This window comes from Podarcis muralis, chromosome 12 (genome assembly GCF_964188315.1).
Source record: "Podarcis muralis chromosome 12, rPodMur119.hap1.1, whole genome shotgun sequence".
NCBI classification, from domain to species: Eukaryota; Metazoa; Chordata; class Lepidosauria; order Squamata; family Lacertidae; genus Podarcis; species Podarcis muralis.
The window spans coordinates 7,512,920-7,536,604 of record NC_135666.1 but is presented as its reverse complement, the minus strand read 5'-3'; the positions used below and the strand labels follow the sequence as shown (position 1 = coordinate 7,536,604).

Here is a 23,685-nt window from a genome sequence, read left to right as displayed (position 1 = left end):
TTAATTTCTATATTAAGGTACTTTTATAGCTCTGTTTAGAGTAGGTAATGTCTTGATAACATAAACGTTTTAAGTTTTTTGTATCAATCCAGTATATTTTCTTTTAATTGTTGAATGATTCTGTGTACATTGCAGCAGCCTTTCGCTATGTGCAATAAAACTGACTGGCTGAGTTAAAAATAGTTAGGCTACATAACTCTGGTATATATAGCTATTTTAAACACCGTAAAAATAAATGCCACCATCCATAATAGTTGAATCATGCCGTAAGTATCATCTGACACAGCTTCAATACAAAGATGAGCAAAACCTACGCATGACCTGTGTTCAGTTATAGCACAGTCAATTACTTGTATGATTAAACTTACCTCAGTGTGCTAAAATAGGACACCTGGTCAATTAGCTAAAGCTGCAGTGAGGATGACTGTAGCCAATACCAGCCGCAGCTGAGCACGCTGAGGAATTAATTCTTATTAAAAGCACAAGGAAATAGTATGGCTTTTAAAATATTGCAGATAATAGAGCTGTAATTGGGGCAGTGGCAATCCTAGCCACCGGCTGGAGGAGCTCAGGAACAAGTGAAGGAGCCTCTCCACTGGCAGAGGGGCAAATCGAATCATCAATTACTGTGGATGCCCTGCTATTAATGCTGATTAACTCTGCATGTGTAAACAACAAAATGAACTGGACTCCTTGGGAGGTTTTGAATAAAGACTCACAAACTTTCTATTGATAATAGCCAGTCAGATAAACTAAGGATCTATACAATTTTGTAACATGCAGAGAATAACATCTATTGATAAACCAGAGAGAGGAGCTGAGGGAAGTCGGAGGGGAGGGGAGGGGGGGTTACTTTATGGGAAGGGGGGAGGAGGAAAAACGGGGGGGGGGGAATTAAGGATGATATATTTTTTGATAAAATGTTTTGTTGAAATTCCTAATAAAAAAATATTTTTAAAAAACCCTCTGCATGTGTAGAGCCTCCAAACCTGGTATGTGAATTTGGCCCTTTGCCTTGCAGGTACTTACATACACACTGCTTTGTTGTTGTTGTTGTTTAGTCGTTTAGTCGTGTCCGACTCTTTGTGACCCCCATGGACCAGAGCACGCCAGGCACTCATACACACTGCTACGAATTAGCAATAACTGCTCTTTATGTATATAAATTAACCTAACCTACCTAACTCATGGGGACACGGGTGGCGCTGTGGGTTAAACCACAGAGTCTAGGACTTGATGATCAGAAGGTCGGTGGTTCGAATCCCCATGACGGGGTGAGCTCCCGTTGCTCGGTCCCTGCTCCTGCCAACCTAGCAGTTCGAAAGCACGTCAAAGTGCAAGTAGATAAATAGGTACCGCTCCAGCGGCAAGGTAAACGGCGTTTCCGTGCGCTGCTCTGGTTCGCCAGAAGCGGCTTAGTCATGCTGGCCACATGACCCGGAAGCTGTATGCCAGCTCCCTCGGCCAATAAAGCGAGATGAGCGCCACAACCCCAGAGTCGGCCACGACTAGACCTAATGGTCAGGGGTCCCTTTACCTTTACCTTTACCTTTACCTAACCCATAGGCGTGCTGCAAAGATAAAAAGGGACAGCAGAGGGCACCATACACAACCTTGAGCAATTGGGTGGAAAAGCAAAATGCAAATATATGATGGCATTCGTAGAATCACAGAATTGGAGAGCTGTAAGGGACCCTGAGGGTAATCGTGGCCAATGGCCTGCAATGCAGAATCCTACCCACAGCTGTCCCTGAGTGGGCTCGAACCACCCTCATCCGTCTAGTTAACAGCCAGACCCATTGCACTACAGGCTTCTGCAAAGAAACACACACACACACACACACACACACACACACACACAGCCAGAAAAGCAGCCCTCCTTGCTTTAGCTACATTTAATAGTCCTGATATTTTCAACAAAACAACTCTGCCAACTCTGATAAATAAAAGCAAGCAAAAGTTCTCTCACGTGTGTGCAGTTTCACAACTTAGGTGTCTGAACTCCCATCAGCCTAGCCTACCTCATAGGGCTGTCATTAAGATAAAAGGAGTTGTTTTTAAATTTATTGTTGTACATTGTTTTAATTGTTTCTTTTTCTTCTGCGACTGTACCCCCAGGTGTGTTTTATAAGCTGGTCTCTGACCGTAATAAATTATCTATCTATCTAAAAAGAGGGGAGGGGGGAACATTATACATGGCCTTGAACTCCTGTGAGGAAAATATACATGCAATTAAAAAACAGGTGGAGTTTCACACACACGATAAAGCATTCTTGTGTTAAAAGCACTGTCTATAGGCAGTGGCGTAGCGTGGGGGGTGCAGGGGGGGCCGGCCGCACCGGGCGCAACATCTGGGGGGGTGCACGCTCGCACTCGCAGCTCTCTGCCCCTACTAAAATCCACAGGTTAGGGGGCGCAAATTACTTGCCTTGCCCCGGGTGCTGACAACCCACGTTACACCACTGTCTATAGGTATTTCTTGTTGCAGCTGTAATCTTTTTGATTATTTTATGCTTATATTAGCCAATTCATTTTTGTATGTTTATTCATGGTCACTGTGTGTTTTAATAAATAACAGCCTGGTGATGACAAACAGACCAGTAGTGGCTGTGTGGACACATGGAAAATGGTGTCTACTGAAAGGTCACCAATTTTTTATCCGTAGGAGGGAAGCCTTATTTAGTTAAAGTATCTTTATTTCCAAGCAGAATATACCAAATATAAAATATGCCAAAGTTAGTCAGTTGTGCCTCAACCTGTAAAAGCAGCACACTTGGGAGAGAGGGTGAAATAACGTGGGTTTGGAAGAAAGTTTTTCACGTAAACCCCACTATGCAGGAAGGCTCTCTTCCTGGTAGTGTTAGCCTAACAGCAACCCAATGCTTCTCCTGTTTTTTTCTGGTGCTGTGGGCAGCCTCTCTCCTGACACTTCTTACCTGGGAGTAAACCCCATTAAGCTTAAAGAGACTTACTTCTGAAGCAGAGAATTGTACAGGTGTCCCCCCCACTTCTGCACAATCGACTTGTGTGCGAACACGTATACACCTGGTGGTGGGAAATAATTCAATTCATACCCGGAAATGGGGGGAGACAGCTTGTGACTCGTGAGGAAACCCTCCCTGGAGCTGAAAAGGACATCGGTAAGGGTGGACAACCAGAGGCACAGCAGGGCTTTGTTCAAGCTGCTCAGCTTCCCCGCCAAACAGCTGATGTTCGGGGTAGCACAGCTGCCGCTGCTTTCTTGAGGGTCCTCCAGTCTCCAGCCAGCCTCAGAACTTGAATTCTAGTTGTGGATATTTCCTGATATTTTTGCGAGAGCCGCAGAGAGGGCGTTTAAAGGGTGTTTAGAGGGTGCTCCCCACTTTACACAATTTTACAAGTGAAATTAACCCCCGCATAAGTGGGGGGATGCCTCTACTGCAAATTAACTACTGTACACAGTGAATTCTCAGTGAGTGCCTGGTCTTTAGCTCCTGCACGGCAAAAGACATGCCTAAATCTCTTTGCAAAGTCTTCACATTTTGCATTTGCTATTTCACACACGCACTGCCACCTACTGCCCTGACTAGGGTTGTCAAGGCAGGAGCATCTCAGACCTCCAGGTTTCAGGGCCCTACCCTAAAACCTAGGGGCAGCCCCAGTGATGCGATGTCATTAAGTGCAACACATTAAGTACTACAGTGGTACCTCTGTTTAAGAACAGCCCTGTTTATTTTTATTTTTAAAAATAATATTTATTAATTTTCAACAATTTAAACACAACACTACAAAAAACCAAAAAAACCAACAACAATACAACAATACAATACCATACAAAAAACACTACACAACACTAACACAAACAATTAACAAAACGAAACAAAAACCATTCAAAACACAATCCAATTTCAATATCTTATCTTTCATTCACTTGTTTCCACAACCTCCTCACACCTCCCTTTTTGTCTTCCACTTCTATTAATTGTTTCAGCAATTCCTCTCCATCTTCCTCTGCTTTCTATCCTATAATTATCTTAACACATTCTAACCTTATTTTTCCCTTTAATACCCTATTAATCTATCTATACCTAATTCCTTATAACATTTCTACTAAAGCCATATAACTTCATTCCAACATTTTTCTAACATTCATTAATTTTACAGTATTTCTGTAAGTAGTCTTTAAACTTTTTCCAATCTTCTTCCACCGACTCTTCTCCCTGGTCTCGGATTCTGCCAGTCATTTCCGCCAATTCCATGTAGTCCATCAACTTCATCTGCCATTCTTCCTGTGTGGGTAAATCTTGTGTCTTCCAATACTTCGCGATAAGTATTCTTGCTGCTGTTGTTGCATACATAAAATAAGAACAGCCCTGTTTAAGAACTATTTGGTTTATGAACTCCGCAAAACTGGAAGTAGTGTCCCGGTTTGTGAACTTTACCTCGGTCTAAGAACGGAATCCGAACGGTGGAAGGGCACTGGTGGTGGGAAGCCTCATTAGGGAAAGCGCGCCTCGGTTTAAGAATGGTTTTGGTTTCAGAACGGACTTCCGGAACGGATTGAGTTCATAAACTGAGGTACCACCGTATTTACGTGGGTGGCGCTGTGGTCTAAACCACAGAGCCTAGGGCTTGCCGATCAGAAGGTCGGCGGTTTGAATCCCCGTGATGGGGTGAGCTCCCATTGCTTGGTCCCAGCTCCTGCCAACCTAGCAGTTCAAAAGCATGTCAAAGTGCAAGTAGATGAATAGGTACCACTCCGGCGGGAAGGTAAACGGTGTTTCCGTGCTATGCTCTGGTTCGCCAGAAGCGGCTTAGTCATGCTGACCACATGACCCAGAAGCTGTATGCTGGTTCCCTCGGCCAATAAAGTGAGATGAGCGCCGCAACCCCAGAGTTGGCCACGACTGGACCTTCTGTCTTGTCAGGATTCAACCTCAATCTGTTAGCCACCATCCATCCTCCAACCGCTGTAAACTCCATCCGGTGGTTTACCCTTACCGGACTTCCTGAGCATCGGGCAGGAGTCAGATATAGTCTTTTAGAAGACATCTGAAGGCAGCCCTGTTTAGGGAAGCTTTTAATGTTTAATAAGTTATTGTATTTTAGTGTTTTGTTGGAAACCGCCCAGAGTGGCTGGGGAAACCCAGCCAGATGGACGGAGTATAAATAATAAATTATTATTATATTATGGAGGAGCCCTGTTGATGCAGACCAACTCGAGCTCCCTGGGATGTTCCTGTCGGGGTTGTGTCATGGCCCTAGCCCCTGACCCGGACTTCGGACAAGATCAACACCCCCGGATCCCTTTAACGGAATACCCTTAAGCTTGGAGGGGCAGGTGATGGCTGCACCTCCCCTCCCCCACACAAGGTCAAACAATGCCTAACCGCCACAAGAGCCCAAAGGCTCCCCCTCCAAATACCCTCACACCTGTAACCAATGCCTCAAGCCATCTGCAAGATCGGCCAGCCATATATCATTCCCCCAATCGGAAAGGTGCACACCATCGTCACAAAGAAGAAGAAGAGTTTGGATTTGATACCCTGCTTTATCACTACCCGAAGGAGTCTCAAAGCAGCTAACATTCTCCTTTCCCTTCCTCCCCCACAACAAACACTCTGTGAGGTGAGTGGGGCTGAGGGACTTCAGAGAAGTGTGACTAGCCCAAGGTCACCCAGCAGCTGCATGCAGAGGAGCGAGGAAGCGAACCCGGTTCACCAGATTACGAGTCCACCGCTCTTAACCACTACACCACACTGGGTCTCACGAACCCCGGTTCACACAGGTTCTGGAGCCCACTGAATAGGCTTCCATCGTACACCACATTCTCGAATAGAAGACCAGCGGGCAAGGTGAAGGGGGTACTCTTCCTGCCCTCCTCGGTTTGGAAGCTTGACATGAGCCATTATTGCAAAAATAGAGATGCAGGGGGCATGGCCACAGCTATAATACCTCTGTTTTTGTTTTAAAGTCAACAGAATGTCTACCTCAGAGATTAGGCCAGGCGAAAGACACCAGGCCCTCAGACATGGAGCTTTCAAGTGCCAACTGTGACTGGAAAGGGATAAGGTAAAGTTAAGTGTGGATAAGCTGCAAGAGAGAGCTAGAAATTCTGGGCTTATCCATTTCTTGTCCCGCCGCTTTCCCTTGGAGAAAACTGCTCTTTAGCACTCAGTTGGAGGAAATGGCAACCGGGCTTTCTGTAGATTAGCATCTGTTCCTATTCAGAGTCTCTCAAAAATAATTGAAACAACCTCCTACAATAGCTGTTGTCAAAATGTTGGGGTTAGCAAATACCAGTGTGAACCAATTGGGTGTGTGCGCACTCCTAACACTCCTCGCCCATAAGAAAGTCGTTAAAAAAATAATGATATTTTGTGCTGCATCATGGACTGACAGTAGGCAATAGACTTGGCATGTGCCTGTGAATTTTATTACCCTAAATCTTTGCCACCCTAGGCAGCCACCTAGTTCACCTAGTGGTCAAATCAGCTCTGAGTGTGGATCAACAAAACTCCACCCTCTGATTGAGGATGCAGAATTTCACTGAAGCACCCTGGGGAAAAGTACTGAGTTAACTTTGTCAGAACTTCAATTTTGGTGGCAAATAAAGTTGCAGTCCACAACCTACGGAGCTGGCAATAGCTTTGAAATAGTTTAAAGAGAATCACTGGCAGATCTGCTTGGGAGAATTGTTGTTGCTTAGTCGTTTAGTTGTGTCCGACTTTTCGTGACCCCCCCTGGACCAGAGCATGCCAGGCACTCCTGTCTTCCACTGCCTCCCGCAGTTTGGTCAAACTCACGCTGGTAGCTTCAAGAGCACTGTCCAACCATCTCGTCCTCTGTCATCCCCTTCTCCTTGTGCCCTCCATCTTTCCCAACATCAGGGTCTTTTCCAGGGAGTCTTCTCTTCTCATGAGGTGGTCAAAGTCTTGGAGCCTCAGCTTCAGGATCTGTCCTTCCAGTGAGCACTCAGGGCTGATTTCCTTCAGAATGGATAGGTTTGATCTTCTTGCAGTCCATGGGACTCTCAAGAGTCTCCTCCAGCACTAGAATTCAAAAGCATCCATTCTTCGGCGATCAGCCTTCTTTATGGTCCAGCTCTCACTTCTGTACATCACTACTGGGAAAACCATAGCTTTAACTATATGGACCTTCTTGGGAGAATTAGTATTCCTGTATTCTGACTTGCAACCTGGTCTTGTACTATTTTTAGGCACACCAATTTTGCCACCAAATCACCACAGGGTTAGCAATGTCCCAATGAATTTTCCTCCTACTTCCCTAGAGAAAAGGGCATTGGAATCTCTAAAAAGTCCAGTGGAGGCAATATGTGAGCAGAAACACAGGCAGAAACACCAGCGTGTGAGGAGATGCTGCAAATATTTAGAGGGGAATCATAGACATAAAATCCACACAGAAACACATCATTGCTTGTTTCAACTTGCTTGTGGGAACAGCTCAGAGGCTGTGAAAGAAGGAAGGTTAACAGCAGGAAGAATTAGAGGAACCATTGGAAGTGACTATGAAAAGCAGTAGAGATATGAAATGATCAGAACCCTCCGAACTTGAAGCATGGGAAGTTGTATTAGAAAAATTATAATTTGGCAGAATATTTGGATTATTTGATATGTATATGTATAATTTGGAATATTTAATGTGATTTGATTGGTTTGTTAAAGTGGAAAATTTAATAAAAATGAATTGAAAAAACCCCAAACAGAATTGGCCTCCACAGTCACATATGGACTCATTGTTAAAACCATGTTTATGGAAGACAATCTTACTCAGCTATGAGTGATCGCCAAAGAAGAAGAAGAAGACCTTTCAGCCCTTTCCCCAGCTGCAGCCAATAAGCTATCCTTCCATCATTCTCTCATGAGACAAGTTCTGCCTGGCCTAGAGCTGTTGCTCTGTGCCACCACTACCACCAGTAATTGGGGAAGGTGGCGTGTTTTCTCAAGTAGAACTTTGTTTTGTGGCTTTTCTTCCATTAAGATCAGACTGCCTCAACCTTAGTGTCTAAGTTAGCCACTGATGGTGTCTGTTCTCTGTTGAGCTGTGATCTCTGCTTGCTCTCTCTTGTGTTGTTGAGTCAGGTGCTTTCCAGTAGTAACTTGCCTTCATCAACATGTCAGCCAGTCATAGTACAATGTGGTTGACTGGGGCAGCCATAAAGCAGCAAAAGGCTTTGTTCTGCTTGGCTCGGTGTTATTAGCCACAATGAAATGGGGAAACTGGAGATCTTTTTTTCCCTATGACACACTCTCTTAAACTATATATACACAAAAAGTGCTTGAAAATTAAGTGTTTGTTTCCCTGGAGTTACAGGGCAGAGTAAGTGGTAAGCCACAAAAGAGATATGTGCACATTTTCAATGACTACCGCATTTTTCGCTCCATAAGACACACTTTTTTCTTCCTAAAAAGTAAGGGGAAATGTCTGTGCATCTTATGGATCCTCAGGATTTTTGCATTGGGTCACCCCAAATTCACCATCAGATCACACAGCATGTCCATGGCTACAGCCTGCACCAAAAAAATCACCCACCCACTGTTGCCTGGGGCTGCAATGGTGCAAAAACATGGTTACAAAGCACGGATCCACATGGATCCTCAGGATTTTTGCATTGGGCTACCCCAAACGGGGATGCGGGTGGCGCTGTGGGTAAAAGCCTCAGCGCCTAGGGCTTGCCGATCGAAAGGTCGGCGGTTCGAATCCCCGTGGCGGGGTGCGCTCCCGTCGTTCGGTCCCAGCGCCTGCCAACCTAGCAGTTCGAAAGCACCCCCGGGTGCAAGTAGATAAATAGGGACCGCTTACTGGCGGGAAGGTAAACGGCGTTTCCGTGTGCGGCTCTGGCTCGCCAGAGCAGCGATGTCACGCTGGCCACGTGACCCGGAAGTGTCTCCGGACAGCGCTGGCCCCCGGCCTCTTGAGTGAGATGGGCGCACAACCCTAGAGTCTGGCAAGACTGGCCCGTACGGGCAGGGGTACCTTACTACCCCAAACTCACCGTCAAATCACATGTCTGTGGCCACAGCATGAACCACAAAAATCATACATCCACTGTTTTGTTCAGAATTTCCCCCCCTTGTTTTCCGCCTCTAAAAACTAGGTGCGTCTTATGGAGCGAAAAATATGGTATATTGGAATGGGCTGTCTTCTGCTGAAGCCAAGCAAGAAGTAAAGTAAGAAGCAAGACGTGTGAAGGATGTGTAGGGATGTGAGTGAGCTCAGGTTCTGATATTTTCTCTACCCTACCTGGAGTGCTAGGAGGTGCCAAGAATGGAAGGACCTTTAAAATAGTAAGCTCATACTCTATCACTGAATAGCAAAGGTGAAAATGTGAATTTGAACTGTCAAATGCTAGAAAGGAAATAGGTTACATTAGTCAATACCTTGGCCCCAATTGTTAATTACAGGTTCAGCTGGAAAGGCGTTTTAGCTCTATAAATATTTTGTTGGGTGATGTTGGCATCACAAGAGACCTAAAAAGGTTGGGGGATGCTGAGGCGGGGGTCAGTAATTGTAATCTAAGAATTTTGGGAACGGGGACGTCCTATGACTCAGTGCCCCCGCCGTGAAGCCTCCAGGGGGCGCCATTGAGGCTCCCAGCTTGTATGCAAATGCACATAGTTTTTTTTGTTTTTGCCAAACTGGGTCTTTGACTTGGGTGAAATAAAGCCTAGTTTTGCCCCTGTGAAAGGGAGATCTGGGAAGACATTTCCATCTGAAATTCTGGAGAGCCACAGATATTCGGTATTAACAACACTGCCCAACGACCAGGGGTAGTATTACAGGCCAGGTGATGGTACAGCCATCATTTATGAAAGGCCATCCACTACTGGGCACCCAAGGCTTTCTGGGACCTCCTTAATGATAAACTGTGGCTGGATTAATGGGCCCTTGCATTAATAAGAAGGCTGAGAGTGAGAGGCAATCTTTCCACTTGGAATGAGTGATGTGTTGGGTTTGGCACTTTGGCTTGGAATGCTTGGAAGCTAGAATCACTTTTTCAACATGTCACATTCCAGGGATCAACAACAACATTGCCAACACCCCCTCTTTTTTCAGGAGGAGAATTTTTGCGGCATTACACTTGGAACCATTGCTATGAGCACCCATTGAACTTGCTCCACATTCAAGGCTGCTCTATTTGGGCAGGAATATGTAAAAACATAGGGACGCGGGTGGCGCTGTGGGTTAAACCACAGAGCCTAGGACTTGCCGATCAGAAGGTCAGCAGTTCAAATCCCCATGACAGGGTGAGCTCCTGTTGCTCAGTCCCTGCTCCTGCCAACCTAGCAGTTCGAAAGCACATCAAAGTGCAAGTAGATAAATCGTTACTGCTCCTGCGGGAAGGTAAATGGCGTCTCCGTGCGCTGCTCTAGTTTGTCAGAAGCAGCTTAGTCATGTAATAACATATAGTTTTTCACAGTGATATCTAATGTGGCTCAGGGTTTTTGTTTTTCAAACGATGGGAGCAGTGGAGATAAGGAAGGAGGGAAACATGAATACTGGAATGTCAGGAGCAAAAGCACAACTCCCTTTGACAGCCCAGAAATGGAATTAGACAGTTGCACAACCTGATCTGCCATCTGTTTGACTGCTTTATAAGTACGCCTCTTGTTCCATTTAACTTTACAGTCTTTCTTCCAGAGCACCAGGGATGAATTTCTGGGAGACTGCGCTTTGTGCTTTCTTAGCTTCCCTCTTGGCAATCCTACTTGGTTGGCTCTATACAGTAGGAGCATTTCGCAAGAGGAGACCCAAAGAACCTCCGCTGGACAAAGGCTTCATTCCATGGCTAGGACATGCGATTAAATTCAAGAAAAACCCTGCTGAATTTTTGGAAGTGATGCGGAAGAAACATGGGGACATTTTCACACTGCTGGTTGGCGGCAATTATATACATTTTCTGGCAGATGCTGATTCCTACGAACCAATACTGAAAGAGTCACCTGACAAATTGGATTTTGATAAGTTTGGATCAATGATAGTTTTAAATGTTTTTGCTTTTCAACCAACTGACTCTCACCACCATATTTTGAAAAAAATAAGCAAGGAATATCTGAGAGGTAAGGGTCTGGCTGTCCTAAATAAGGTGATGATGGAGAAGTTGAAGACCGTGATGCTTCATAGCTGGGATTCAGGTGAGCATAAGAGACACTGGCAGCAGGATGGGGTTTTGCACTTTAGCTACAATACAATATTCCAGGCTGCTTTTCTGGCCTTGTTTGGAACTGAGCTAGACAAGGAAAATGCCAAGGAGAACACATTAACACAATGTGGAGAGTTCTTTGGGAATTTCCAGAAATTTGATCACTTATTTCCCCAAATGGCCCTCGGGATCCTGGACCCTCAGGGCAAAAAGGACACGGAAAGGCTAAGGAACTTCTTCTGGGACAAACTGTCAGTAGAAAAGATATGCAAGAAGGATAATATCAGCAAGTGGATAGCTGTGCAAGATCAGCAGATGGCTGAGATTGGGATGACTGAAAAGATGAGGACACAATTTATGTTTCTCCTCCTCTGGGCATCTCAAGCCAACACAGGTCCATCTGCCTTCTGGGTTCTTGTGCATCTCCTGAAGTATCCAGAAGCAATGAAGGCAGTGAGGGAAGAAGTGGACCGAGTACTGAGAGAGACTGGTCAGGAAGTGAATCCAGGAAGCCCCATCATCGATGTGTCCCTGGAAACAATAAAGACTCCTCTTCTGGACAGTACAATAGAAGAAACTCTGCGCTTGAAAGTGAGTCCGTTCCTGTTCAGAAGTGTGATGCAGGATACAGATCTTAAAATGTCTGATGGGAGAGAATATATTTTTCGTAAAGGAGACCAACTTCTTCTTTTCCCTTTCCTTGGACTGCATATGGATCCAGAAATCTACCCTGATCCTCACACATTCAGATACGACAGGTTCTTGAACCCAGATGGCACCAAAAGAGAGTTCTATAAGAACGGGAAAAAGCTCAAACAATACACTATGCCTTTTGGCGGAGGGCCGTCTATTTGCCCTGGGCGATTCTTTGCCGTTAGTGAATTGAAGATGTTTGTGATCCTGATGCTCACCTGTTTTGACATGGAACTGGTCAACGCAGAAGAGGAAATCCCACCTGTAGATGGAAGCCGCTGTGGGTTTGGAGCTACACATCCTTCTCATGATATCAAGTTCAGATATCGGCTGCGGTTGTAAAGTGAAATACAGTGGTACCTCTGGTTACAGATGCTTCAGGTTACAGATGCTTCAGGTTACAGACTCCGCCAACCCAGAAACAGTACCTCGGGTTAAGAACTTTGCTTCAGGATGAGAACAGAAATCGTGCAGTGGCAGTGGGAGGCCCCATTAGCTAAAGTGGTACCTCAGCTTAAGAACGGTTTCAGGTTAAGACTGGACCTCCGGAATGAATTAAGTACGTAACCAGAGGTACCACTGTATCCCAGTTTCGCTTTCAGAACCATGATTGGCAGCTCCTATTTCTGTTTATTCCTGGGTGAAATAATATATAAAAGAGGGGTGGGAAAGCTTTGGCCCATGGACCAGTCAGTTTGGGCAGGAAATAGGGTGCACAGCAAAACAGCAAAATGTTACCCAAGTAGAGGTTTTTGTCAAAATGCCCTGCCAAAATGCTTTCTGTGTATGAACTTTAAAACAGTATAGTACAGTGGTACCTCTGGTTGTGAACGGGCCCGTTCGCAACATGAATAGAATGCAACCTGCAGTGGGGCGTCTGCGCACGCACAGGTTGTGATTTGACACTTCTGCGCATGTGCGTGACATCATTTTGCGCATCTGTGGATGCACGAGCGGCAAAACCCAGAAGTAACCCTTTCCGGTACTTCTGGGTTGTCGCAGGACGCAACCTGAAAAAACGTATCATGAAGCAAACGTAACATGAGGTATGACTGTATTATAAAAATATTGTAACCGATGTGTTGCTTGTTGTTGTTGTACAGAGTGTTCTGTTTTGCAATACAGGCGATTTTCTTTGGTGTACAAAGAAGTATGCTTGACATCTTCATTATATAGTTTTACTGGATGCCCTAGGCTCTGTGGTTTAGATCACAGCGCCACCTGCATTCCTCTGCAGTCCTATACAAGTAGGATAATCTACAATTCTATGCTGAGTAGACATGTATAGGATTGAATTCTACCAGGATATATTTCATCATTTTAACGACTGCACTCTTGGCTCCTGAGGCTACACTATCAGTGACAACCCACAAACCTAGGGTGGCCTTGGACCAGTCACTGTGTCTCAGTCTAACACACCTCCACCTTGAACAAAAGTGGGGTGTATATATATATATATATTGCTCTATAAGACGCACCAGACCATAAGACGCACCTAGTTTTTGGAGGAGGAAAACAAGAAAAAAAATATTCTAAATCCCAGAAGCCAGAACAGCAAGAGGGATCGCTGGGCAGTGACCCCTCTTGCTGTTCTGGCTTCTGGGATAGCTGCGCAGCCTGCATTCGCTCCATAAGATGCACACACATTTCCCCTTACTTTTTAGGAGGGAAAAAGTGCGTCTTATAGAGCGAAAAATACGGTATATTGGGAAGCGGTTTGTCCATTTCTTCTCGGTGTGTTCAGATGCTTCTTGTGAGATGGTTGCCAAATGGCATTGAGGGTTCTCAATGCGGGCACCAGTCTCTGTTTATGTTTGGCCCTTTTGAATCAAGGGGGTGGACCAAAATGACACTTGGATGTGACTTCACATTTTCTGGGCATAGGTTTAGCCACCCCTCAAGATATCATCAGGGACGCGGGTGGCGCTGTGGGTTAAACCACAGAGCCTAGGACTTGCCGATCAGAAGGTCGGCGGTTCGAATCCCCGCGATGGGGTGAGCTCCCATTGCTCGGTCCCTGCTCCTGCCCACCTAGCAGTTTGAAAGCACGTCAAAGTGCAAGTAGATAAATAGGTACCACTCCGGCAGGAAGGTAAACAGCATTTCTGTGTGCTGTTCTGCTTCGCCAGAAGCGGCTTAGTCATGCTGGCCACATGGCCCGGAAGCTGTATGCCAGCTCCCTCGGCCAATAAAGCGAGATGAGCGCAGCAACCCCAGAGTTGGTCACGACTGGACCTAATGGCAAGGTGTCCCTTTACTTTTACCTTACAATATATCATCATCATCATTTTTTATTAAATTTGTATACTGCTTTTTATCCGAAGATCACAGGGCAATTTATGGCATAAAAAACCAAAATGGAAACACAAAATACATATCATAAGAACAAAAACAATGAAAAACCCAAACCCCTCCCACAAACACATTTTAAAGGGTATAGATTGTTCAATTGCCCAAAGGACTGGCTATAGAGGACTGTTTTTGTCTGGTGTCTAGAGATAGATAGTGAAGGCACCAGGTGAGGGAGTGCAGCTGTGCAGTAGTGTCAAACCCAGGGTGATGTGGGCCCTTTGGATTCCTGCACCTTTGGCCCGTGCTCAACCTGGTTGGCAGCTACCCTTGGCAGTAGGGACAGGTTAGGGCCAAGAAGAATTGTGCCACACTTTGTACATGGATTGAGCCTTCTACCCCATCTGGTGGCAGATAGTGGCGTCACAACGTGTGTGTGTGTGTGTGGTGTGCCCCAGGTTCCATGCCTGCGCAGGTGACAATAAGTCACCCTGCGGGAGCTCGCGGCGGCATGAGCAGCCACTGCGCTGCCGCAGCCGCATGTGGAGGGTCCTCCGTTCGCAGCTGCAGCCGCAAGCAGAGGGTCGTGACACTGTACGGCGCTGGAGCGGCGCCGGTGGCAAACCGCTATACAGCGCATGTGCGGCGTTGCTACGTATGGCGCATGCGTCGTACATAGCAATGCCGCACATGCGCCCTACGTAGCGGCGCCCGCCCCAGGTGTCACGACGCCTTCCTTCGCCCCTGGTGGCAGGAATGTAGGGTCCTAACATTCAGATAATTGCAGCATATCCCATGGGTTTTGGCTGCATTTACTGATGAGGGGCGCGGGTGGCGCTGTGGGTTAAACCACAGAGCCTAGGACTTGCCGATCGAAAGGTTGGCAGTTCGAATCCCCGCAACGGGGTGAGCTCCCGTTGCTCGGTCGCTCTTCCTGCCAACTTAGCAGTTCGAAAGCACGTCAAAGTGCAAGTAGATAAATAGGTACCGCTCCAGGCAGGAAGGTAAACAGAGTTTCCGTGCGCTGCTCTGGTTTGCCAGAAGCGGCTTAGTCATGCTGGCCACATGACCCAGAAGCTGTATGCTGGCTCCCTTGGCCAATAAAGCGAGATGAGCGCCACAACCCCAGAGTTAGCCATGACTGGACCTAATGGTCAGGGGTCCCTTTACCTTTACTGATGAGGAATTATTTATGCAGCTTTATTCGATCCCCACATGACTGCATCCTCTCATATACATACATACTTCCGTAATTTTATTTGTATGTCACCTTTCCACAGTCCAAACCATGCTGAAAGCGTCTTATAACAAAAAAATATGTAACTGCAACATAGCAAAAGTAGTCATAAAGACTAAATAAAACATTAGAAATACACAACCAAACTGAACAATTTCCACAGGAATCACAAGAAGAGCTAAAATAAAGAAAAAAGAAATGAGATTCACCTGGCATGACTTGTTTTTTAGAAACCCGTGCTGGGTTTTAATAATCACATCGTCCATTTCTAAGTGCTTTTCAAAGTGCCATGTGGTCCCATCACTATACATGGATGCTTTTAGTTAAACCTGCCTCTTTTAAATGCCGCTATTTCAAACATTTTAACAATTTATTGTAGGGAGCATTCATTTTGCACAAATGATGAAGAAGGGGGCACAATAGGAGGGGAACAGGTGTTTACCTCCCTTATCCAGCTTTGGGGAGGGAGTAGAAACTGCAGAACTGGTTCTCCGGAATTTCATTAGATTAGAAACCCGTAATCAGAAATCCATAATAATGTGTTTCTAAAGGTTGTTGTTGCAAGAGACTTCGGATCCTCTTGAAGCTGGTGGTGCCTCAAAACTTCTCACGGTTATCATTAACTCATATTGCAGCCCTGATATTAGTCTGACTGTTGTTGCTTTTGCATTAGTCATGCCTTGAAATTTTCAGCACTCACACACATAAACAAGATAGTTAAAATCAACCTGTAGCTGCTTTAGTTATTGCTGCAGTAATGATGATCGTAATTGTGATAATAATATCTGCTGCTTGTTATCCATGAAATTTGCCTGCCCCCCCATAATTAGCATTTTTTTACAGCTTGTTAAGTTGAGGAAGTGCAGTCCAAAATTCAGAGAATCTTGAAGGATAATCACATTTCAGTTTGCAGTACAAATTACAGTGGTACCTCCACTTGCGAACGGGATCCGTTCTGGAGCTCCGGTCGGATCCCAAGGGATTCGCAACTGGAGGTGCTGCTTCTGAACATTCGTGTGGTGCGGTTTAGCTCTTCTGCGCATGCGCACGGTGTGTAGAGTGCTTCTGCACATGCATGTGGGGCAAAACCCGGAAAAATACTTCTGGGTTTGCCGCATACGTATCCCAAAGAATACGTAACTGGAGGTGAACCTAAGTACAGTGGTACCTTCAGATTACATACGCTTCAGGTTACAGACTCCGCTAACCCAGAAATAGTGCTTCAGGTTAAGAACTTTGCTTCAGGATGACAACAGAAATTGTGCTCCGGCGGCGTGGCAGCAGCAGGAGGCCCCATTAGCTAAAGTGGTGCTTCAGGTTAAGAACAGTTTCAGGTTAAATACGGACCTCCGGAACGAATTAAGTACTTAACCTGAGGTACCACTGTAGAGGAACCACTGTACCGACCTAAATTGCTCCACTACCCCTAGTTTCAGCGTTTTCCTAGGTTAGTTGCACACCCTAGCTAATATAATTTTTTTCCTGAGATTATATTTTCTTGGGTAAGATCTTATCTCAGATCAGTGTTCTTCTTAATCCTTTTATTGCATCATTGATATTAGCTTCCCGCAGTCCTTTCGTCTTGCCGTGCTTTGAAGTTCTCGTGATGCACCCACATAAACAAGAGACTGGTTGACACACGTTTGGCATCCTATAAAATAGCATACAGTTTCTCCCTGTAAAGGTGATGGGCCAAATCAGATGACCTGGGGGACTTTCCAGTGGAGACAGCTGATGACCTTGGTCTCCCTGTAGAACAGAGAGATCAAACAGGCCATTGAGTCCGAGCACCTTCTTGGCTCTCTGAAGAGCTCCAGGCTATGAAACAAGCTGGATGAAAGCTGGAGAGCATGTGGCACAAGACTTGCTCTGAAGCCAACCGAAAGCTGGTAGAAATGTGCTGATCAGTGCGGGCAGCAGAAAAGGCTCGTTTTACAAGGGCTGTTCCTAGTCAAGGAATGCACACAGCTGAGAATTAATTCCTTATTGTCAAAGTCACTTCTGCAGCTCTGATGACCCATGCCTACCAATCAGGCATCCAGGCACCTATTCCCAGGTCTGCAACATGAGACCCCTCCCCTTCCTCCAGTTTCTTCACCTTCTCCCAATGGGCTGCATGCATGTAGCCAGAGGCTACGCTATCATGGAAGCTGCCCCTGCTCTTCCTGCTTCAGTTGTCTCCTGGTTCTTGTAGACAGTGGTACAGGAATGGGTGGGGAAGCACCCGGCCCTTCACTTGCCTGGCCTGCCTCTTCCTCCAGCTCTGAATCTTCACCTGCCTCTGATTCTTGCCTCCTGGCTAGTACAGGTCCTCACAAACCACTGCTCATCTCTCCCAAGTCGGACTCCAGCCCCTCTCCCCCTGGTCCATACTCATCAGCATCCTGCCAGTCCCTGACACTCCAGAAGCTGGATGGTGGAGTTATCTCAGACAGCCCGGAGGTTACTGATGCCCATTGTTGGGGAAGGACCTCTGGAGCCCTAAAAGGCACTCTAGAACCTGGATGGTGGAGTTATCTCAGACAGCCCGGAGGTTACTGATGCCCATTGTTGGGGAAGGACCTCTGGAGCCCTAAAAGGCACTCTAGAAGCTGGATGGTGGAGTTATCTCAGACAGTCCGGAGGTTTCTGACTCCCATTGTTGGGGAAGGACCACCTGAGGATGTTTTGTGGGATCAGTATGCAATCACGTGATGTGGATAAGGTGCTGCCTGACCTCGACCCCTGTCCATCCTGGCTTGTTAAATTTAGCAGAGGAAGGCTGTTAATGCATCATTGGCAAAGGGTCCCTGCTGCATTGAAAGAGGCAGTGGTGTGATTGCTTCTAATGAAACCAGCTCTGGCTCCTTTGTACAGGCCACCAGGCAATGGCTTTTCCCACCTGCCTTGCCCTACCCTATGGCCCTAGGAGCCTTCATAGGGGAGTTGTTTCCAGTGGAAGAACTGTGAGGGGAGAGAGACTTTGTCTGTCATCATGGGGTGGGTGGTTTCACCTGTGCTGCCTACCCAAGAAACCAGAAGGGAACTGCTGCGGCAGTGTGTATGTGTCTTTAAAGGGGACCCCTGACCATTAGGTCCAGCTGTGGCCGCTCATCTCGCTTTATTGGCCGAGGGAGCCAGTGTACAGCTTCCGGGTCATGCAGCCAGCATGACTAAGCCACTTCTGGAGAAGCACAGCAGCGCATGGGAACACCGTTTACCTTCCTGCCGGAGCGGTACCTATTTATCTACTTGCACTTTGACGTGCTTTCAAACTGGCAGGAGCAGGGACCGAGAAACGGGAGCTCACCCCGTCACAGGGATTCGAACCGCTGACCTTCTGATCGGCAAGACTTAGGCTCTGTGGTTTAAACCACAGCACCACCCACGTCCCGGATGTGTCTTTATGTGAACTAAATAGAGTGAAAGATTATGAGTCCTGGGAGTGGCGTGGGGGTGTATGAATTCAACAGTGCTTAGTTTATTGTTTGGTTGCTGTTTTGTTTATGTTGACAATATTGCTTTATAGATTATGAACCCTGTAATATGACTTCTGCCATAACTGTGCTGTTTAGCTTACTTTTTAGTTGTTTTGTTAATTGTGTTTTATAGATTGTAATTGTTTTCGCAGATTAACTAATTAATTTTACTAATTTTATTGTTTTATCTTTTGTAAATTACTTTGGGGTTTGCTCTTTACAATCAAAGTGAATATAAATTTAAACGAACAAACAAACAAACAAATAAAACCGTCAAAAGAATGTGATGGAGTGTTTTAAGATATATTCTCCTTTGGCGATCACTCGTAGCCGAGTAAGATTGTCTTCCATAAACATGGTTTTAACAATGAGCCCGTAAGTGACTGTGGAGGCCAATTCTGGATCCACACATCCTTCCACATTGGGGACATTGGTTTCTGGGCGGAAGTTGATCACGGTGTGGATTTTCCAAGCGTGCCTTCCTCTTAGCACGTTTCTCCCTTGCGTCCTGAGTTCGAGTGTCTTCAAAGCCCCTGACACCTTTGTTCTCTAAATGGAGCACTCACAGGTCAGTGTTTCCCAGTTGTCAGTGTTTATATTACATTTTCTTAGATTTGCCTTGAGACGGTCTTTAAACCTCTTTTGTTGACCACCAGCACTAGGCTTTCGAATAGAGTTGTTGCTTTGGAAGATGATGATCAGGCATCCTCACAAAAATGACCAGTCCAATGAAGTTGATGTTGAAGAATCATTGCTTCAACACTGGTGATCTTTGCTTCTTCCAGTGCACTGATATCAAGGGTGTCAAAGGCCAGGGTACAGAGGTGCATATTTAGCATCCAGCGAAAACTATATAATGAAGATGTCAAGCATACTTCTTTGTACACCAAAGAAAATCCCCTGTGTTGCAAAACAGAACACTGAACAACAAAAAGCAACACGTCGGCTACTAATATATTGACAGTAGGAATGTGGATGTCACAGGGATCAGGGAAAGTACAGTGGTACCTCAGGATGCGAACGGGATCCGTTCCGGAGCCCCGTTCACATCCTGAACAGAACGTAAGACACCACTGCGCATCTGCGCAGGTCGCGTTTCGTTGCTTTCGCGCATGCGCGTGTCGTCATTTTGACCGTCTGTGCATGCGTGAGCAGTGAAACCTGGAAGTAACGGGCTCCGTTACTTCCGGAGCAGCACGGAGCACAACCCGAAAATACTTATCCTGAAGCATATTTATCCCGAGGTATGACCGAACAGCCCTGTGGGGAAGGAAGATGATTCCATTACAGTGGTACCTTGGGTTACATACGCTTCAGGTTACAGACTCTGCTAACCCAGGAATAGTACCTCGGGTTAAGAACTTTGATTCAGGATAAGAACAGAAATCGTGCAGCGGCAGCAGGAGGCCCCATTAGCTAAAGTGGTGCTTCAGGTTAAGAACAGTTTCAGGTTAAGGACGGACCTCCAGAATGAATTAAGTACGTAACCAGAGGTACCACTGTAATAAGGTTTCACTCATTGATATTTCAATAGTGGATGAGGGAGATGACCTGACATTTATCACATGGACCTGTGCCAGTAACCTGGGAAGACTGGATATCAAAATGTCTACATCATAGAATAACAGGGTTGGAAGGGGTCCTAAGGCTTATCTAGTCCAACTCCCTGCAATGCAGGAATATGCAGCTGTCCCTTATGGGGACCATACCTGCAACCTTGGCATTAGCAGCAACCAACTGAGCTATCATCTTGCATGTGTTTATCATTGTGTGCACGCATATCACATTCCTGGATAATGTGCAAGAAAGACCACACAGTAAGACCTCTGTCTCTGCAATAAAGCTGGTAAAATTTATGGTTGACAGGCAGTAACACCAGCACGATTGGACTTTGCTTCCATTCTCTTGGTGCACACTTTCCCGTCTGTAGGGTGGGAGAGTCAATCAACCGCTAACTCTCCCTCAATTCCGATCTTCCTGGAAACAAAGTTCTCAAGGTGCTGAAGACTGCATAATAGAGCCATCATTGCTCTCAGCTACTGCTGGTTAGCTGGGACGCGGGTGGCGCTGTGGGTTAAACCACAGAGTCTAGGACTTGCCGATCAGAAGGTCGGCGGTTCAAATCCCCGCAACGGGGTGAGCTCCCGTTGCTCGGTCCCTGCTCCTGCCAACCTAGCAGTTCAAAAGCACGTCAAAGTGCAAGTAGGTAAATAGGTACCACTCCGGCAGGAAGGTAACCGGCGTTTCCGTGCGCTGCTCTGGTTCGCCAGAAGTGGCTTAGTCATGCTGGCCACATGACCCGGAAGCTGTACGCTGCTCCCTCGGCCAATAAAGCGAGATGAGCACCGCAATCCCAGAGTCGGCCACGACTGGACCTAATGGTCGGGGTCCCTTTACCTTTACCTTACTGCTGGTTAGCAAGCTTTTGAAGAAAAGCAAAAACCTGTACAATCAGTGGAGATGATTGCAGAACACAAAGCATGAGCAGCACTAGTTCTATCATGTCTCTTTGAAATAAATATTTGGCTGTCTCTATCCCTTGCCTCCCACAGGGGCAGAACGAGCCACGAAACTAGTGTCAATTGGAACAGCTCCCAGTGCCTTGTGGTTTTACTTTAATGGTACGGAGTGTGCAGCTTCATTGGATTAGGTTTGATTGATTTAGTTTCTGAAGTGACTGCAAACTTTCGTAATCTGAAATTGTTTTTCAATTATTCCCCAAAGAGCTTTCCTTCGATTGCTTCACACTCCTGTTGCAAGGAATAGTTTTTATTAGCAGGGCATGTCAACGACAATAAAGTTGAACTGACTTAATGAAGTCAACTGCAGGAAGGTATAAGGGATGCGGGTGGCACTGTGGGTTAAACCAGCCTAGGACTTGCCGATCAGAAGGTCGGCAGTTTGAATCCCCGCGACGGGGTGAGCTCCCGTTGCTCGGTCCCTGTGCAAGTAGATAAATAGGTACCTCTCCAGAGGGAAGGTAAACGGCGTTTCCATGCTCCATGTTTCCAGTCATGGATGAATCTGGGGTTGCTGCGCTCATCTCGCTTTATTGGCCGAGGGAGCCAGCGTACAGCTTCTGGGTCATTAGGCCAGCATGACTAAGCCGCTTCTGGCAAACCAGAGCAGTGCACGGAAATGCCGTTTACCTTCCCGCCAGAGTGGTACCTATTTATCTACTTGCACTTTGACGTGCTTTCGAACTGCTAGGTGGGCAGGAGCAGGGACTGAGCAATGGGAGCTCACCCCGCCATGGGGATTTGAACCGCTGACTTTCTGATCGGCAAGTCCTAGGCCCACAGCGCCACCCACGTACCTTGGTTTAGAGGTATGGTGCTTACTTAAGCTCATGTGTCCCTGTTCCCACCCCCACACCAAACAGGTAACTATTAGTGCTTCAACCCTTCTGTTGCTACCTATTACATTTCCCTGAACCAGCGCACCAGCGCACAACCATTTTATTCACGGTGGAATTGATGGCAGAAATTCCCCCTAGTACAGGGGTCAGCAACCTTTTTCAGCGTGGGCCAGTCCACTGTCCCTCAGACCATGTGGTGGGCCGGACTATTCTTTTTTTGCGGGGGGGGGGGGGAATGAACAAATTCCTATGCCCCAGAAATAACCCAGAAATGCATTTTAAATAAAAGGACACATTCTACTCATGTGAAAACACGCTGATTCCTGGACCATCCGCAGGCCGGATTGAGAAGACAATTGGGCCACATCCGGCCCCTGGGCCTTAGGTTGCCTACCCCTGCCCTAGTGCTTTCCTCCTGGTATCCCTCCCTCCCTCCCTCCCTCCCCCCTCCCTCATTCTTACATTTAGATGCCACCTCTCCTCCCAGGAGCTCATAGTAGCATACATATGTAGTTATCTCTCCTCCATGCCACATTGTTGAATGGAGGCTAGAACCTTGGTTTCCCAGATCCTGGTCTGACACCCTACCATACCACATTTTTGTATGTTACTTTTGTGAATATATGCATTTTTATGCGCACTACCCCAGTGTACACATTTTTTCTACACATTAGCTGCCAGAAAACCTGCATTGCAAACTTTGGAAAAATGCGAGTTCCCAAGGATGGCTGTTTCTGTGTACATATAGCTTCAGGACCTTCAAATTAAGTACCGTATTTTTCGCTCTATAAGATGCACCAGACCATAAGACGCACCTAGTTTTTGGAGGAGGAAAACAAGAAAAAAAATATTCTGAATCCCAGAAGCCAGAACAGCAAGAGGGATCGCCGAGTGCAGCCTCTCCCAGGCAGCGGGATGAAGGCTCCCTCAAGAGCCACACTCCCTTTAAAGAGTGCGCAGAGCATGTGTGCGGCTCTTTAAAGGGAGAGCTGAGCAGCCTCCCACCTTCATTTGCTCCATAAGATGTACACACATTTCCCCTTTCTTTTCAGGAGGGGAAAAGTGTGTCTTATAGAGCGAAAAATACAGTAACTTAGCTTCCCCCTCCTTTATTTACAGCACCACCAGTCACTTCCAGATCTCCCTTTGCCGTGAACGTCTTACCTTATGTTTGATTCCATCCTGCAAAGTCATCCACATTTCCCCCTCCTCCCCTTGTTGCTTCCCCTTTTCTTCCAAAGTCAGATCCCTCTATTACAGAGTTAAATCTGCATTTCTATTGATTAAAAACAAAGAAATATTTAAAAGCTGTGTACTTTCAATCTACATTCAAAAAACATAAACCACAACTGGAATTAAAAACACTTCCGTCTCTTACAAGCTCTAGTTCAGATTTTATTTTAGTGCAAATAAATTAACCGTAGCAAGGGTTAACCTTTGCTTGCTCTGCTTCCTGGCTCCACCTAGATTCATGGTATGTGAAGCAACTTTTTATAACCACTTGCTT

At 46.2% G+C, this 23,685-nt stretch overlaps 1 protein-coding gene across 1 annotated transcript; it reads left to right on the top strand.

Moving 5' to 3' along the window:
* Positions 1-10,450: 10,450 nt before the first annotated feature.
* LOC114607796 (7-alpha-hydroxycholest-4-en-3-one 12-alpha-hydroxylase-like) lies at positions 10,451-13,240 on the top strand. Its single transcript, XM_028751273.2, has one exon. It carries the CDS (start codon positions 10,652-10,654, stop codon positions 12,176-12,178), a length of 1,527 nt encoding a protein of 508 aa, XP_028607106.2. The 5' UTR covers positions 10,451-10,651; the 3' UTR covers positions 12,179-13,240.
* The last annotated feature ends 10,445 nt before the right edge of the window (positions 13,241-23,685 follow it).

Bases quoted from the DNA above. Each gene is read 5' to 3' on its own strand.
- LOC114607796 (XM_028751273.2), top strand. From the start codon at position 10,652: ATGAATTTCTGGGAGACTGCGCTTTGTGCTTTCTTAGCTTCCCTCTTG.